The sequence below is a fragment of the Neoarius graeffei genome, chromosome 13, assembly GCF_027579695.1.
Source record: "Neoarius graeffei isolate fNeoGra1 chromosome 13, fNeoGra1.pri, whole genome shotgun sequence".
In the NCBI taxonomy this organism is placed as follows: domain Eukaryota; kingdom Metazoa; phylum Chordata; class Actinopteri; order Siluriformes; family Ariidae; genus Neoarius; species Neoarius graeffei.
The window spans coordinates 72,271,524-72,290,733 of NC_083581.1; the positions used below are offsets into that span (position 1 = coordinate 72,271,524).

The 19,210-nt window shown below is 40.5% G+C and overlaps 1 protein-coding gene across 1 annotated transcript in view; it reads right to left on the reverse strand.

Annotated features, from left to right (window-relative positions):
- The window catches only part of znf385a (zinc finger protein 385A), a 215,615-nt gene that overhangs the window by 81,921 nt on the left and 114,484 nt on the right, over positions 1–19,210 (reverse strand). Inside the window, exon 2 of the mRNA XM_060938484.1 lies at positions 13,049–13,194. Coding sequence (XP_060794467.1) covers positions 13,049–13,194 — 146 coding nt within the window. The remainder of the gene's footprint in view (positions 1–13,048; positions 13,195–19,210) is intronic.

Consider the following 19,210-nt stretch of genomic DNA (forward strand, 5'->3'; position numbering starts at 1 on the left):
AAGCTGTTAATGTTGGTTTGTGCGCTGTGGAGACGAATGCGAACTCAACCAGAATGGCTCCAGCAGGATGTTTTGTATGTCAGCATAATTCATTTGACCTGTATAAGATTTACAGGAGAACCTCTGAAAGGACAGCCTGTTTCTTTTCGGGGGGGCGCCATCAAGCGGGCGCCAAACACAGAAATTTCTTGACAGCTGTTTATAGATTCCTTCCCTGTCCACAAGCCAGAAAGGACACAAGAACTAAATATTTCATGTAGCTCACTTTTTAGTAGACATAACACTGTTTTTTAATGTCATGGTGCTATTACAGCTGTATGTCTATATCTGTGACAAAAAAAAGATGTCAATTTATTATTCATTTATTCAGCTTAAAGGTAGGCTGCCTTTCAGATTTTTCAAGTGTAGGTCATAAAAAGAATTTTCCCCAACACCCAATTATTTTTGCTTCGTGGACTGAAAGCTGCTGAATTCGAATCACAGACTTCCAATTGTATTAGTTTTTTTTTTAAATAGAACAATTAATGAATTTATCTCCACGTGGCCCTAAATTCTCCGCTATTTTTTCCTGCTTCACCATGACGCAATACAAGATACTGCGTCATGCATCACGTGGTGGGCTTTCCCCATTCGCGCAAGGCATTGTGGAAGACAAATTTGAAACAGGAGAGAAAAATGGAGGACGTGAGTGTGTGAATGAAATGTGAAAGACCGACTACAGTAACGGAAAGAAAACGAGAAGAAAAGACGTTATGTTATATACGAAGGAAAGGAAACGCAGGACCAAACTAATAAATATCGGCGGTCAGCGAGCACCTCGGTGTGATCAGCTGTTCGTTTAGCGACAGAATGATGGAACTGTCAGTGCACGCTCAAAGGTAAACCTGTAGATGGCAGTAATGCAACACTGTGGATGCCAGCTGCTGTAAAACCCAAAAGAAGAAGAAAAAGGTAAACCTGCGCATGCACACACACACGAACTTCCTCTGTCTGCTTGACTGCGCAAAGCGAGAGATTTCATGCACATTATTTGCTCGGGAATCCCCTCAAATTAAATAACTTCCCAGCCACAGAATGGGCTGTTTGTTTGTTTTTTTTTGAGATATTACAGAAATAAACATATATCACAATGACCAAATTTCACAGGGAATTAAATTTCACTGATTTTATGAAATCAAAAGGCCGTCTAGCTTTAAAGCATATATTTAGTAACTACTATGAAGTTACCAGTAGCTACTATAGGCATGTAATGATGTATCATGTGATGATAAATCATGATACAATTTTATGCTGATTTGAATTGATGAAATAAAATCATGATTATTGTTGTAATTGCATTATTTAGTTAGCATAATGTATATTATTCTATCCACATTCACTGGATATGAGTAATTGCGCACTCTGATTGGCTACTCTACTATTAGGATATCAGTTCATGTACCGTGATGGAGGTATACAGTATAAAACAGTAGGAGTGCTTTATTGAACCAACCAAGGATGAAATAAAAACTACTCGAAAACAAAACCACAAAAAATACAAAAGAAAAACAACAAAATATGGAATAAAAGTATTTGATGGTAAAAACATATCTTTTTTTATTTTTCAAGAATTATTATTATTATAGCATTTTTCACAAATTGCTCCTGTAATATCGCCAGTTTGTTTACATTCTAAGCAGAAATGATTTTGTTGGACGTTTTGTATAAAGTTTTATTTATCGAATTTGCCAAAAATGAAAATAAAAACGTTCAGTTTCTCAAAATCCAGTGAATGTGGATAGAATAAATCAATTATTCCACTCAATCTTGTCGTACATATGTGCCGAGTCGGCTATAAGCCATGTATGACTCGATTTCATGAAATAACTGTTAATTAGAGGGAATGAGCACGATGTCACCGTAGGTGGAAGTAACACAGCTCTAATGTTGTGAAAACACACAAAAGCAGATCTAAAATAGGAAAGAGTGGTTGTGCGATTGACTGTACAAATAGATTTAACAAGAAATCGGAGTGCTCTTTTTACAGACTGTTGAAAACTAAAGAAAAGAGAAGAAAAATGGAGATCATTGTTTTATATTCAAGCCTGATAACAACCTTCACAAATCTTCACAAATGTTTATGATGAAAAGGCCTATTTGTATTTTTTTTAAATACAAGGAATATTTTAGTTAATAGGCTATTATATTTTACTCCAACCTTTAAATTGTTTTAAAGGTGCCCTTCCACCAAAAACGTTTAATACTGGTTCTTTTTGAAATACCATAGTTCACTCCGAGTTGCATATGCATGCTGCATGTGAAAATGTAATTCTACTCCTGTATTAGCTTATGAAAGAAAATAGTCGGAAAAACGAGTGAATCTGAAAAAGCCCTACGAACTTACGTCACTTCGAAAATTAGCATTCATGGCCTCGCCCACCTTGGCTTGCGACCCGACCGCCTACGGGAAGAAAGTTCGGATTTAAGTGCGAGGAGAGATAGCAGAGCCCATCTCGTCAGTAGCTAACGAAGAGGACCTAACAGCAAGTTGAAAACATGTCTGAACAAGTTCGTGCCTGTGTTATTTGTGGCAGTAACACATCAAGTTGCATTTCTTGCCCAAGATAGAAGACGTGAAGAAGAAATGGTTGGAATTTATCTTTGGAACGCCACCAGCGAAGTATAATGCAACGTTAGTACTGTGTTCTGATCATTTCAACCACAGTGACTTTTCAAACTTCGGTGCCTTCAGTGGTGGTTTTGCTTCGAGGTTGTTTTTAATACCTGGATCTGTACCGTCAAGACGATCGACCACCAGCTCACAAGCTGTAAGTAAAACATGAACTTTTTGTTCGAAGGTTTTATTACAAAATAACATGTTCATATTCTCCACGTTAGCATGCATGACATGGTCACAAGCTAGGCAGGGATGAGAGTTTTCCGCTTTCGGCGGATTTCCGCTTTTTCTGAGTAAAAAACGACCTTTTTATATTATGCCAAATCCGTTGAGAATTTTTTTTAAATTAATTTCGGGGGGTTGGGGTATGTTCCTTCATGCCGTTCAAACTTTATTAACTCCAACGATGTTTACACATTATTTGTAAGTCGCCAACTTTAGTCTCGTTTAAATCTCGTTGAATGTGATGTAAAATTCGTGTTATCTACATTGTTATTGGTCAAAACATCGATGTCGAGACCATAATAGCCAATCAAAACAGTTTTTACAAAGACACCCACATCCACTTGTTCTGACCCACTGGAGGTCAGTGCTGTTAGCCAATCAGAGGTAACATGTTTACATCTCATCTCATCTCATTATCTCTAGCCGCTTTATCCTTCTACAGGGTCGCAGGCAAGCTGGAGCCTATCCCAGCTGACTACGGGCGAAAGGCGGGGTACACCCTGGACAAGTCGCCAGGTCATCACAGGGCTGACACATAGACACAGACAACCATTCACACTCACATTCACACCTACGCTCAATTTAGAGTCACCAGTTAACCTAACCTGCATGTCTTTGGACTGTGGGGGAAACCGGAGCACCCGGAGGAAACCCACGCGGACACGGGGAGAACATGCAAACTCCACACAGAAAGGCCCTCGCCGGCCCCGGGGCTCGAACCCAGGACCTTCTTGCTGTGAGGCGACAGCGCTAACCACTACACCACCGTGCCGCCCAACACGTTTACATGTCATGAATATTAATGAGTAAGAGCTGAAATCCTGTCGTTCTCCCGCCACCCACTCCTCCACCAAACTAGAACAGCCTGAAACAGGAGAACCACAGCATTTTTTTTCACCAAAATCGGTTCACAGGGCATTCATTCATACTAGAGACCACCGCACAATTAATGAAAAAACGATGCAATGAGACCTTTAAATAATTATTACTGGTTATTAAAAAATGAAAAAAATGATTTTTTTATATTTAACAAAAGGAATATTTAAGTTGAGAAAGAATAAGAAAGTAAATGTGAAATTATTTTGGTAATACAATTTTCTTCATTTAAATAAATGAATGAAATGTAAATTTTGATTTAAATTTTTCATTTAAAACTTAAATGACATTCTTCATTTAAATTTTCTTCATTTTTTTGGTAATAAAATTTTCCTCATTATTTATTTATTTTTTTTACAAAAATATCATGGGAAAATTGAACGTGAACTCAATCAAATCGTGAATTGGGTGAATCATTACACGGCTAGTAGGTGCAGTAAAAGTAATAGGCAAATTATGTGGTTAAAGGTGCAGTAGGCAAGATTTGGCAACAGTAAATAAGTGGAACTGAATAAGATTTGAGGGTTATTTATTTATTTATTTATTTATTTATTCCTTGAGCCCCCATTTCTGCCCATTATACACAAAGCTCATGCATGCCCATGTACACAAAGAACCTACAATCTAGTAAGTTAGCCTACTAGAGTTAGCATGCTACCTAAACTTTAGGTAGCATGCTAACTCTAAAGCATTAGCTAAGACTAAGCATGAACTTGGCTCATGCTGATTTATGAGAATGGTCAAGAATGCCTTTGCCGTCTTGTTTTTCTTTGTAATATGCTCTCATAAGCTTTAAGCTCCAGTATTAGCATTGTTAGCATAGTTAGCATAGTACGCTACATGATAAGCATTCAGCTGCGTAAAAGCCAAGTTGTAACTCTACAAACTCATGAAATTCGGCTCATGCTGATTTATCAGGATAGTCAAAATTGCCATTGCTGTCCTCTTTTTCTTTGTAATAAAAACAATATATATGGAATTGATTAGTTATATAAAGCCGGCCATGCTTTATGGTACGCATACTGCATTTGCATGCCAGTCCAAGAGCAGCTTTGCTAATTATGTGTCCAGCTTCATTCCGTTCACCATTAACAAATTACTCCATTATGGATTAGCGCTTCAAGTTCTGGTTGACTTCTCATTCAGGTTTTTGAAGAACAACGTTATTTTTCTCACTGTAAAAATATCTAGCTATGCTGGACACGTACCACCATGTTTTTACTCTGCAGACAAACGGAGATGGGGTGGAATGAAGGGGTGTCGGGGGATGTCTGTAAGAAGAGGCTGATGTACACATGAAGAAAAAGAAGGCTGTCATGACCCACAGCTTGACAGTTTGGTTTAAACAATTATTCAACCAGGAACCAGTTGATGGACCGTCTGAGAGTTTATAAGAGGATAAAGATAAAATCTTAAGCTCTCAAAGGGCCCGTGTTTGCATTTCACTATCTAAAAGTGCCTTGCACAAGCTATGCTTCTTATATTTCATGGTCTTGGGAATATTTTATTGGACTGCAACTGCTGCAATCCTCGAGACAACATCCAGGTGTGCTGTCTTGTCCATTAAAAAAACCCAGGTCATGAAATTCTTATAAATTCCATTGGGTAATGCGCCGACACTGCAGTGTTCTTTCAGCATTGTCCTAGAGAGGTCAGTCTGTCCTTCCAGCCTCTCCAACATCCCCATCTGCTGGGCAGCAGGCATATCTTCATCAGCCACACACAGCTTGTAGCACCACACACAGCTCCATGGAGCAGAAACGACAACGCAAAGGTCAAACTGCCCCAGTGTACTGTACATCTGCCCATCCCTGAACATGCTTGAACAAAAATGGCAGCAACTCAAAAAGCCAAAGAGTTACAATTAAGTGCGCAAGTATTGCACACACAATAAAAAGAGACAAAGAAATTTCATGTGTTCCAAAGATGTTTGAATCGTCAAAACCACAATTTGATCAGAAAAATTGGACATAAACTGTAACATATTCCTTATTTATATTCCAATAAATGCACAGTTTTTCCTTCAACAGCAGCTACAGTGGATATAAAAAGTGTACACACCCCGTTAAAATGATCGGTTTTTCTGATGTAAAAAAAATGAGACCATGATAAATAATTTCAAAACTTTTCCCACCTTTACTGTGACCTATAACCTGTACAATTCAAATGAAAAACAAATAAATCTGTTCGGGGGAAAAACATTAAAAAAATAAAAAAAAAACCATACAATAAACTGGTTGCATAAGTGTGCACACCCTTAAACTAATACTTTGTTGAAGCACCTTTTGATTTAATTACAGCATTCAGTCTTTTTGGAGCAGAGTCTATCAGCCTGCCACATCTAGACTTGGCAATATTTGCCCACTCTTCCTTGCAAAAGCGCTCCAGATCTGTCAGATTGCGAGGGCATCTCTTGTGCACAGCCCTCTTCAGGTCACCCCACAGATCTTCAATTGGATTTAGGTCTGGGCTCTGGCTGGGCCGTTCCAAAACGTTTTTGGGGTCATTGTCATGCTGAAAGATGAAATTCCTCTTCATCTTCAGCTTTCTAGCAGACACCTGAAGGTTTTGGGCCAAAATTGAGTGGTATTTCGAACTGTTCATAATTCCCTCCACCTTGACTAAAGCCCCTGTTCCAGCTGAAGAAAAACAACCCCAAAACATGATGCTGCCACCACCATGCTTCACCGTGGGTATTGTGTTGTTTTTGCACCAAACATACCTTTTGGAATTGTGGGCAAAAAGTTCAACCTTGGTTTCATCACACCATAATACATTTTCCCACATGCTTTTGGGAGAGTTGATGTATTTTTTTTTTTTTTTTGCAAAATTTAGCCAGGCCTGGATGTTTTTCTTTGACCCTACCTCATAGTCCAGACATATGGAGAATACGGGAGATTGTCGTCACATGTAGTACACAACCAGTACTGGCCAGAAATTCCTGCAGCTCCTTCAGTGTTGCTGTCGGCCTCTCGGCAGCCTCCCTGACCAGTTTTCATCTTGTCTTTTCATCAATTTTGGAGGGACGTCCAGTTCTCAGTAATGTCACTGTTGTCCCATATTGTTTGTTTTTCAATTGAAGTGTACAGGTTATAGGTCACATTAAAGGTGGGAAAAGTTTTGAAATTATTTATCGTGGTCTAATTTTTTTACATCAGAAAAACCTAACATTTTGACAGGGTGTGTACACTTTTTATACCCACTGTAGAAAATCAATCTGCATACCTTATCTCATATCACTTCGCTTTCTTACCAGACTTGTAGTACTCAAGTCCGACTTGTGCCCTAGTTTTAAGGACTCATGACTTGACTTGGACTTGAGCACTGATGCCTCAGACTTGGACTCGTGCATTAAATGCATTCAGACTCGTAAATTGGAGACGAGGACTCTGATTTTTTCTTTATTTTTTGGAACATGCCATAATAATTTGGCATAAAATATTTATATTTATATCTACATTCATTTTTGTACTAATTTCATGCAAGACTGTCATACCTGTGCGCCTTGGCATGTGCATCAGATAGACTTGCATGCTGTAAACAACTCACACCTGCTCAGGATTAAGGCACAGTCAGTGCGCCTGTATAAAAACTGTGAAAACACACTTACTTTGCGAAGTATTGAGTTCCATTGCTGATACATTACCAAGCCTTATTTCCTTGTTTGGTTTCCTGAGTTCTGATTTCCTGTTTCTCGTCTTTGATTCTGCCGAGTCTACGATAGCCTGTTTGTGCCTCGTTCGACCTATTGCCTGTTTCACTGTTTTACGATTTTGCCTGCCGTTCTGGATTGTTTACCATCTTCACTTGTATTAATAAACACACCTTCTGTACTTACATCTGTCTCCCAACCATCTCTGACAGAATACTTCACACTCCCTGATAAAGAGAAGCACATTCACCTGTTCATACATCATGTTCAGGAACAAACTAATGTTAATGGCGCTGAAACAGACACCGTCACATGGTGCGGTTGGAGTCTTGTTCTCGGACTCGACTCGGATCAATAGTGGACTCGACTCGAAATTTTCTTTAATGACTTGACTCAGACTTGAACACTGTGGACTCGAGACTGGACTCAGACTCAAGGTTTAGTGACTCGACTACAACACTGTTTCTTACTAAAATATACACTACTGTTCAAAAGTTTGGGGTCACTTTGAAATTTCCTTATTTTTGAAAGAAAAGCACTGTTCTTTTCAATGAAGATCACTTTAAACTAATCAGAAATCCACTCTATACATTGCTAATGTGCTAAATGACTATTCTAGCTGCAAATGTCTGTTTTTTGGTGCAATATCTCCATAGGTGTATAGAGGCCCATTTCCAGCAACTCTCACTCCAGTGTTCTAATGGTACAATGTGTTTGCTCATTGCCTCAGAAGGCTAATGGATGATTAGAAAACCCTTGTACAATCATGTTAGCACAGCTGAAAACAGTTTAGCTCTTTAGAGAAGCTATAAAACTGACCTTCCTTTGAGCAGATTGAGTTTCTGGAGCATCACATTTGTGGGGTCGATTAAATGCTCAAAATGGCCAGAAAAATGTCTTGACTATATTTTCTATTCATTTTACAACTTATGGTGGTAAATAAAAGTGTGACTTTTCATGGAAAACACAAAATTGTCTGGGTGACCCCAAACTTTTGAACGGTAGTGCAATGTAAAGGATTTGGAAGAAGAGTGGACAGTTTGTTTAGATTTGATCATCATCTTCTTCTCCCTTGTCCAGCACTGTTGCTAGTGATCCACATGTCATGTTAACCCAGAGGAAAGGAAATTTTAAAATGAGATCTCTTCTCTTTCTCAATTGTTTCTCCTAGACAATAATGAGATCATAGTGATATTAAAATGAGATTATTGCTTTTGTCTCCTGCTTCTCAGGTTTGTCTCTGGAGCAAAAGAGTTAAGTTATCTCATTGTAGACGCCCTTTAATCTACAAATGAGTTCTCAACAATGTTTTAAATAATGCTCAGTGTTGACCAATTTATACATCTCATACTTTACTCAGGCTGATCCACCAGAGAGCTCTCTCTGTAAACTCACACAATTCTCATTTCAGATCTATTTGGTGAGTCTCAGATTAGGCTCCGTCAGTTTTGTAAAAGAGGTCTCTACACAATCTTGAACCATTCTCATTCTAGTCATCTCAGTTTAGTCCTTTTTTTTGATTTACAAAATAGATCTCAACAAAGGCTTATAGTGGGGCAGCATAGCTAACCTATTGTGCATTTTGTGATACAAGCATCAAATTTGGCACAAATGTACATTGACATATGGCGAACATTTTCAGATATTGAGCCACTCGGAATTCTCTCTTCATGTCCGCCATATTGGAATTCAAAATGGCCGCCATTTGAAATCTATATTTGTGCTTATCTGACCTAAACTTCACTTCCCTGTTGTTTCCATTCTGTGGACTGTTACATGAAGAATATATATTTTTATATTCCAATTAAATTTAAGGTAATACTAGCACTGTGTTTGCCATCCAGACTGGTCCTATTGCAAGAGGATAGTGATGACCACATCAGTGGATTTTATACTTTTCCTCATTAAATAATATTTGGTGCAGGTGATGACCTAATCAATACCTCATTAAGTAAAATGAGATGTGTTGGAATCCCAGCACAGACACTGGAATGAAATGGCTGCCGTACACAGAGATGCTGATTTAAGAAAAGATTTAAGTGGTCTCTTATTTCTTTTTTTTCCAGAGCTGTATGTCATGTCTCTACACAAAATAGCCCATATTATTGAGAAATGGATTGATCAGTATAGTTTGCAAAATTATTTACAAATAAAAAAATTAATTTGTCAACCTCCATTGGTGTAAAACCCCTAAATTAGTTATGGTTAAATCAGCTGAAAGTTTCCAGAAACTATGAGGTGATTTCCATTCTAAAGACAGTGATTTGATTGTAGAAAGCTCCAGGGTTTATTAGAGAGCATACTTAAGCAAACAGCATCATGAAAACCAATAACCTATGAAAACACATGCAGGACAAGGTTCTGAAAAAGTGTCAATTAGGGTTTGGTTATTAAAAAAAATCCCAAACTTGGAGCACCCACAGAGCAATATTAAATCCATCATTTTAAAAAAAGGAAAGAATTTGGTACAATCATGAGGAAGTCATCCACCAAAAGTCAGTGACTGAGTAAGTAACCAAGAGGCAGAGGACGGAATAGATGCTCATTCTTGTTCATCAGCATTATCTAGTTGTTCCAGTTAAACTTTCAGGAACACACACCTTCTCCTGCTTGACAATGCAGTCACCTTCACCCTTCCATCCATCCATCTATTATCTGTAGCCACTTATCCTCTCCAACAGGGTCACAGGCAAGCTGGAGCCTATCCCAGCTGACTACGGGCGAAAGGCGGGGTACACCCTGGACAAGTTGCCAGGTCATCACAGGGCTGACACATAGACACAGACAACCATTCACACCTATGGTCAATTTAGAGTCACCAGTTAGCCTAACCTGCATGCCTTTGGACTGTGGGGGAAACTGGAGCACCCAGAGGAAACCCATGTAGACATGAGGAGAACATGCAAACTCCACACAGAAAGGCCCTCGTCGGCCGCTGGGCTCGAACCCAGGACCTTCTTGCTGTGAGGCGACAGTGCTAACCACTACACCACCGTGCTGCCCGTCACCTTCACCTACTTTAGGATAATTAGCCTATTGCTTAACTGTTGGAACTCCTTTGGGTTCCATATCAAACCTAGAACAACACAGAATCTAATCAGTAACTCAAACTTGTCAAAACAATTTTTACTTCACAGACTTTGAGTAAAATGTTGTCTTGTCAAAAATACATGATGATGAATATTCATCTCTCATGAATTAAGTGGAGTACTGTAATAAAGTATGTCATTTTGAAAAATGGATACCAGCAAATATTGTCATGTACTATAAAAATATTTGACCCAGAGGTAATCGCACATGTAGAATTCAAGTGGCGGCCATTTTGAAATCCAATATGTTGGCTAATTTATAAAGATACACAATGCAGATTGTAACCATCGGATTCCTTTCCTCCCAAAACATACACTTGGACACCAGAATCGAGTCAATAGCAGCATTAGACCCAAAGATAATCGAAAATGTAGATTTCAAACAACGGCCATTTTGAAATCCAATATGGCGGCTCATTGGTACAAAATATGTGATGCAGATTGTTACCATTGGATTCCTTGCCCCCCAAAACATACATTTAGACACCAGAATCGAGTCAATAGCAGCATTAGACCCAAAGATAATCGAAAATGTAGATTTCAAATGGCGGCCATTTTGAATTCCAATATGGCGGACATGAAGGGAGAATTCCGAGTGGCTCAATATCTGAAAATGTTCGCCATATATCAATGTACATTTGTGCCAAATTTGATGCTTGTATCACAAAATGCACAATCCTTTTGAATATTCGAGCTAAACCGCCCCACTATTAAACAATACTCAGATTAGAGGTCTGCACAGGACAGAATTTTCAGTCCCGCTCCCGCATTGTGCAGTCCTGCTCCCGCAAAGAATTATGATTTTCAGTCCCGCTCCCGCAAAGAATTATGATTTTCAGTCCCGCTCCCACCCGCAAATCCCGCATGATAAAATAGTTTTAGTCGTGGCTCAGTCAATTAAGGCGCCATAGCTACTATAAATCTGGGGACCCGGGTTCGATTCCGACCCGAGGTTATTTCCCGATCCCTCCCTGTCTCTCTCCAGCTCATTTCCTGTCTCTACACTGTCCTATCCAATAAAGGTGAAAAAAGCCCCCCCCCCCAAAACAAAACTAATATCTCTTTTGTGACTCCTACTTGTCTCATTGCTATGGCTCATCTTTTGCTTCTTTTATTTCTCCTAAGGCAAAATTAGGAGAAAGAACTGTGACAAAAGTAATACTTAAATGATCCTTAAAAGAGAATCACCATTTTGTCTCCTGAGCAACAGAAGGGATACAAATGAGAAACAAAATTTTCCTCTGGGAATTGGAGTGTAGTTTTACACTGGATGCCTTTCCTGCCACAACCCTCTCATTTCCAGGCTTGGGAAACAACTATTCACACACTCCTACTGTATGGACAATTTAGAGTCGCCAGTTAACCTAACCTAACTGCATGTCTTTGGACTGTGGTGAAACCAGAGCACCCAGAGGAAACCCACGCACAAGGAGAACATGCAAACTCCACACAGAAAGGCTCCCATCGGCCACTGGGCTCAAACCCAGAACCTTCTTGCTGTGAGGCAACAGTGCTAACAACGACACCACTGTGCTACTGTTTGTTTAGATTTGATGATCTGGCACAGAAACAGTATTTTCCCTCTGTCTGTGTTATCTCATCTCATCTCATTATCTCTAGCCGCTTTATCCTTCTACAGGGTCGCAGGCAAGCTGGAGCCTATCCCAGCTGACTATGGGCGAAAGGCGGGGTACACCCTGGACAAGTCGCCAGGTCATCACAGGGCTGACACATAGACACAGACAACCATTCACACTCACATTCACACCTACGGTCAATTTAGAGTCACCAATTAACCTAACCTGCATGTCTTTGGACTGTGGGGGAAACCAGAGCACCCAGAGGAAACCCACGCACAAGGAGAACATGCAAACTCCACACAGAAAGGCTCCCATCGGCCACTGGGCTCAAACCCAGAACCTTCTTGCTGTGAGGCAACAGTGCTAACAACGACACCACTGTGCTACCGTTTGTTTAGATTTGATGATCTGGCACAGAAACAGTATTTTCCCTCTGTCTGTGTTATCATACATCAAATTATACACTGGCAACAAGTGTGAGCACACATCCAAGCCAACTTTAAAACCACAAGTCAAAACTGGCTTTGACACAAGTGTCTATTGTAACGAGTTCATTGAAATACACCCTGTAGACATGGAGAAGTTCTGAATGACAGGAAACTTCCAGTATTGGAAACTGTATATGATTAGCCATAAATCACCCTGTGTTTATTCATGACCCAGGGCAAATCAACGAGATCAGCCAAAGCAAATAAGCAGCAGACATTTCAGAAGGGTGCAGATGGCAGTTAACATATTGGTGATAACAAAACAGCTTTATCTTGATGATTTACACAACACCGTGCGAATACATTCTGTCAGAAGCTGTGTGTTATGAATCAAACACCTTGGATGGTCGAATCAGACTCTCCCATTTAAGATCTATTGAGCTGTTGATCAATGAGGCATGGGTGTTTCGATGAGGATTTCGATGAGCATTGTGAAATTATGAAAGAGTCCAAAGGAGTAGGATAAAGCCGTCTTTACTCACCGTGTTAAAATTGTGAAAGAGTCCAACACTGTGATGCGGGGGTGTCTCCATGGGGAACTGCAGGAAGGGCTTCATGTCCAGATGAGGCTGGATCACTGTGGGGGTCCGCAAAAATGTGGGGACCGCCCCTGTTCGGTTGATACTTCCTGTGTAAAATAAAGACAAAAGAGTTTTTGAGAGGATGAGTTTCGTTTGATTGTGAACAGCTCATGAGAAGACTAATAAAGAGTCTGAAATAAGGCCAGGCTCTTGTTTGTATTAAAGATAGACTGCCTTTCAGATTTTTCAAGTGCAGGTCATAAAAAGAATTTTCCCCGACACACAATTATTTTTGTTTCGTGGACCGAAAGCTACTGAATTCAAATCACAGACTTCCAATTTTATTTGTTTATTTGTTTTTTAAAATAGAGCAATTAATGAATTTAGAGCCACGTGGCCCTAAATTATCCACTATTTTTTTCTGCTTCACCATGACGCAATACAAGATACTACGTCATGCATCACATGGTGTGCTTTCCCCGTTTGCGCAAGGCATTGTAGGATACAAATTTGAAACAGGAGAGAAAATGGAGGACGTGAGTGTGCGAATGAAACGTGAAAGGCCGACTATGGTAATGGAAAGCAAGAAGACATTATGTTATATACGAAGGAAAAGAAATGCAGGACCAAACTAATAAATATCGGCGGTCAGCGAGCACCTTGGTGCGATCAGCTGTTCGTTTAGCGACAGAATGATGGAACTGTCAGTGCACGCTCAAAGGTAAACCTGTAGATGGCAGTAATGCAACACTGTGGATGCCAGCTGCTGTACTTTAAAACCCAAAAGAAGAAGAAGAAGGTAAACCTGCACATGTGCACATGGACTTCCTCTCTCTGCTTGACTGTGTGAAGTGAGTGATTTCATGCACATTATTTGCTTGGGAATCGCCTCAAATTAAATAACTTCCCAGCCACAGAATAGCCTGGGGTTTTTGTGAGATATTACAGAAATAAACATATATCACAATGACCAAATTTCACAGGGAACTAAATTTCACCGAGCTTATGAAATCAAAAGGCCGCCTACTTTTAAAGGTGTAGTTTAGGGTTGAAATGCAATGCCACTATCTGTAACTGTATCTGTTTATTGCTCTCCGTATCTGCATTCAGATTTAAAACTGAAGTGGGCGTGGCCCTAAACAAAAAGGCACAAGACTGACCTAAGTTTTCCAAAAGCACTGCAGCACAAAGATCATCGTTAAATGGTAGAGCAAGCAACACAATGAACACTCCCTCTCCTAGTTAAGATGCTCTTAGCGTTAAGAGGCTTTTGGGAAACCCACCTCGGTTTTGTAAATTCCACTCATGTAGTGCTTTTTGTTTTTGTTTTTTTTCATTTTTTAGCTCATCCAGCTGGATGAGCTTATGCGATCATGCATCGTCATCCGTCGTCATCGTCCGTTCACAATTTACAAAAATTGCTTCTCCTCTTAGAGGAATTATCAAAGTCACATCCAATGTTCCCCAGGTGGGTGTGCATAAAAATTGTCAAAATGGTGGTTCCACCTGTCATATTTGCGATTTTTATGAGCGTCTCAGCCGGTATGAGTGACAGTCTCATCAAGCCTATTTTTTTTTCTTTGTACCTACAGTGGTGCTTGAAAGTTTGTGAACCCTTTAGAATTTTCTATATTTCTGCATAAATATGACCAAAAACATCATCAGATTTTCACACAAGTCCTAAAGGTAGATAAAGAGAACCCAGTTAAACAAATGAGACAAAAATATTATACTTGGTCATTTATTTATTGAGGAAAATGATCCAATATTACATATCTGTGAGTGGCAAAAGTATGTGAACCTCTAGGATTAGCAGTTAATCTGAAGGTGAAATTAGAGTCAGGTGTTTTCAATCAATGGGATGACAATCGGGTGTGAGTGGGCACCCTGTTTTATTTAAAGAACAGGGATCTATCAAAGTCTGATCTTCACAACACATGTTTGTGGAAGTGTATCATGGCACGAACAAAGGAGATTTCTGAGGACCTCAGAAAAAGCGTTGTTGATGCTCATCAGGCTGGAAAAGGTTACAAAACCATCTCTAAAGAGTTTGGAGTCCACCAATCCACAGTCAGACAGATTGTGTCCAAATGGAGGAAATTCAAGACCATTGTTGCCCTCCCCAGGAGTGGTCAACCAACAAAGATCACTCCAAGAGAAAGGCGTGTAATAGTCAGTGAGGTCACAAAGGACCCCAGGGTAACTTCTAAGCAACTGAAGGCCTTGCTCACATTGGCTAATGTTAATGTTCACGAGTCTACCATCAGGAGAAGACTGAACAACAATGGCATGCATGGCAGGGTTGCAAGGAGAAAGCCACTGCTTTCCAAAAAGAACATTGCTGCTCATCTGCAGTTTGCTAAAGATCACGTGGACAAGCCAGAAGGCTATTGGAAAAATGTTTTGTGGACGGATGAGACCAAAATAGAACATTTTGGTTTAAATGAGAAGCGTTATGTTTGGAGAAAGGAAAACACTGCATTCCAGCATAAGAACCTTATCCCATCTGTGAAACATGGTGGTGGTAGTATCGTGGTTTGGGCCTGTTTTGCTGCATCTGGGCCAGGATGGCTTGCCATCATGAATGGAACAATGAATTCTGAATTATACCAGCGAATTCTAAAGGAAAATGCCAGGACATCTGTCCATGAACTGAATCTCAAGAGAAGGTGGGTCATGCAGCAAGACAACGACCCAAAGCACACAAGTCATTCTACCAAAGAATGGTTAAAGAACAATAAAGTTAATGTTTTGGAATGGCCAAGTCAAAGTCCTGACCTTAATCCAATGGAAATGTTGTGGAAGGACCTGAAGCGAGCAGTTCATGTGAGGAAACCCACCAACATCCCAGAGTTGAAGCTGTTCTGTATGGAGGAACGGGCTAAAATTCCTCCAAGCCGGTGTGCAGGACTGATCAACAGTTACCGCAAACGTTTAGTTGCAGTTATTGCTGCACAAGGGGGTCACACCAGATACTGAAAGCAAAGGTTCACATACTTTTGTCACTCATAGATATGTAATATTGGATCATTTTCCTCAATAAATAAATGACCAAGTATAATATTTTTGTCTCATTTGTTTAACTGGGTTCTCTTTCTCTACTTTTAGGACTTGTGTGAAAATCTGATGATGTTTTAGATCATATTTATGCAGAAATATAGAAAATTCTAAAGGGTTCACAAACTTTCAAGCACCACTGTACATGAGATGTTTGCTAACAAATTTAATTAGTACTACTGTATTTCCCAAAACTATAAACAAACTAGTACGCTAACTAAAATTACCACAACCTTGACCAGGCAGTTACTAAAGATGCTGTGAATGCATCACCCAGAAGAACAGGAGCACCATATACGCGCTCGTGTTAATGACCATGGTCTGATTTTGTCCCACAAGCTTCATATCTGACTGCTTTACCACATGAAAGTTAAAACCTTCACATACTTTTTTTTTTTTGGCAACCTGTGGTATCCCAGTCCTGATGCACACCTCAATTGTCAACCATTCTGGTAAACTTTCTAAAGAAAAAAAAAACTATATTGCCCCTCAAATGTGTATCTGTTCATTCCATCTAATGTATCCATGTATCCGTATTTGATTACCTTCCTAGTATAGTCACAGTTATAGTCAATGTTAGTGACTATAGTTCATGGAATCTGTAGTGTAAAGGCCCGGTCCCACAATACCAATAACTATAATGATAACTATAACTATAAATAAATCGATCTCCTGCAGTTTATGTGGTTGGTGCTCACACCAGACTGATAATGATATCCATAGCCCAGGCCTGGGTTTATCCGTATCGCTGAGATTGCTTCTGGAGCCATTTTTCAGCCCTGGACCTGATCTGATAAAACATCTGACCAATCAGCTAATTGTTTACATGTGACATTTTCCCTGGGCATCTTTGTACATCCTTGCTGCGTCATGAAGTCACGGAATACGGATTCATGGAAAATAAAAAATATAATCCAAAGCACAGATCTTTTATTCACTGATATGTGATTATCTCATCTCATTATCTCTAGCCGCTTTATCCTGTTCTACAGGGTCGCAGGCAAGCTGGAGCCTATCCCAGCTGACTACGGGCGAAAGGCGGGGTACACCCTGGACAAGTCGCCAGGTCATCACAGGGCTGACACATAGACACAGACAACCATTCACACTCACATTCACACCTACGCTCAATTTAGAGTCACCAGTTAACCTAACCTGCATGTCTTTGGACTGTGGGGGAAACCGGAGCACCCGGAGGAAACCCACGCGGACACGGGGAGAACATGCAAACTCCACACAGAGAGGCCCTCGCCGGCCCCGGGGCTCGAACCCAGGACCTTCTTGCTGTGAGGCGACAGCGCTAACCACTACACCACCGTGCCGCCCGATATGTGATTATTTTCAGTGAAATATAAATTGTAAATTAATAAAGTAAAGTAAACATATAAATGCAGGGCGGCACGGTGGTGTAGTGGTTAGTGCTGTCGCCTCACAGCAAGAAGGTCCGGGTTCGAGCCCCGTGGCTGGCGAGGGCCTTTCTGTGCGGAGTTTGCATGTTCTCCCCGTGTCCACGTGGGTTTCCTCTGGGTGCTCCGGTTTCCCCCACAGTCCAAAGACATGCAGGTTAGGTTAACTGGTGACTCTAAATTGAGCGTAGGTGTGAATGTGAGTGTGAATGGTTGTCTGTGTCTATGTGTCAGCCCTGTGATGACCTGGCGACTTGTCCAGGGTGTACCCCGCCTTTCACCCGTAGTCAGCTGGGATAGGCTCCAGCTTGCCTGCGACCCTGTAGAACAGGATAAAGCGGCTAGAGATGAGATGAGATGAGATTTTTTTATCCGTGATGCATCATCCGTATGAAATCGGTAACCATCCAGGATGCATCCATATTAAAATCCGTAACCACTTTGTATTTTCTATCCTTTTTTATTATATTTCTGTAGTCTGTGACCTATCTGCGTTATATCAACCACCGGAGTGTGTGCATGGGTTGTTTTGAAGTCCAAGCTGTACAGTATGACCCGGAATAATGTGGTACTACTTGGAAAAAGCTTCCATGACTATTCCTAAGTTGCATGCGTTTATTTCCCTGAGTGACAGCACCAACTGCTATTATAGTGGGGATTATAGTTGTGGTGTTTCTGCTCCAGACTGGAACTAAATCCAGGCAGATGGATAGTCAGAGTTGGAGTTACAGTTATCGGTGTTGTGGGACCAGGTCCTCAATGTAAACTTTACATTATAGAGCGTTGGTATCACACAGACAGGAGTTTTTGTTCTGACTGCTATGAAAATGCGAGAAGAACATCACCAAGTCTTACAAACAATGTCCAGACTTGGGGGGGGACAAAAAAAACCCAACAACATTCTGATGCCAACGTTAATCCGGAACATCATTGTCAATCCTGCGTTATGAAACTGCCCTGTCTCACTAAGCCTTTCTCTTTGTCATCTTCTTCATTATTCTGCCCCTTCTTTCTTTTCCTCACTCCGTTCCTCTCCATTAATCCGCTGCCACCAGTGCAACCCAGTGGATGAAGGTCTGAAATGAGCTGCACTTCAGAATGCAGCTTTAGCAAGTAGTTACTTAAAGCTGCTTAATTTTCACAGTTGGATTTTCCTTGCCTCCAGCTCCCAGGAGTCCTAAATCTCTTTTTCTCTCTCTCTCTCATCTCCACTTCTCTATTTCCCCCAGACATTTTCTCCACTTCTTTTTCCAGATTGCTTGTCAGGGTCCTTTTGATTCTCCAGTGCACTTCTCAGACGGGTTTCTCAGCAAGAGCCATCAGTGGGTTGGGAGGGAGGAAAGGCTGAAGGTATCTGACAGGATAGAGAGAAGAGGAGACGAAAAAACTGGTAGAAAAGAAAACAGGAGAGGGGAAGAAATGAGAGCGGGTTTGAAGGGAAAATGTGTTCGATGCTATACAGTTTGAGGTCATGCTCATGTGCTCGTCTTGCTCCTTTTCTGTGTTGGAGCCTCAGGCGCAAATAATCCTTTGCTTCATTAAGTGATAGCGAGTGTGCAGACCTGCAGGACTCCCTGATGGCAGGTCAGTACACAAACACAATATGAGAATGGGGATGGAACAGACAGAAATCAGTGGTGGACACAGAAATAGAAAAACA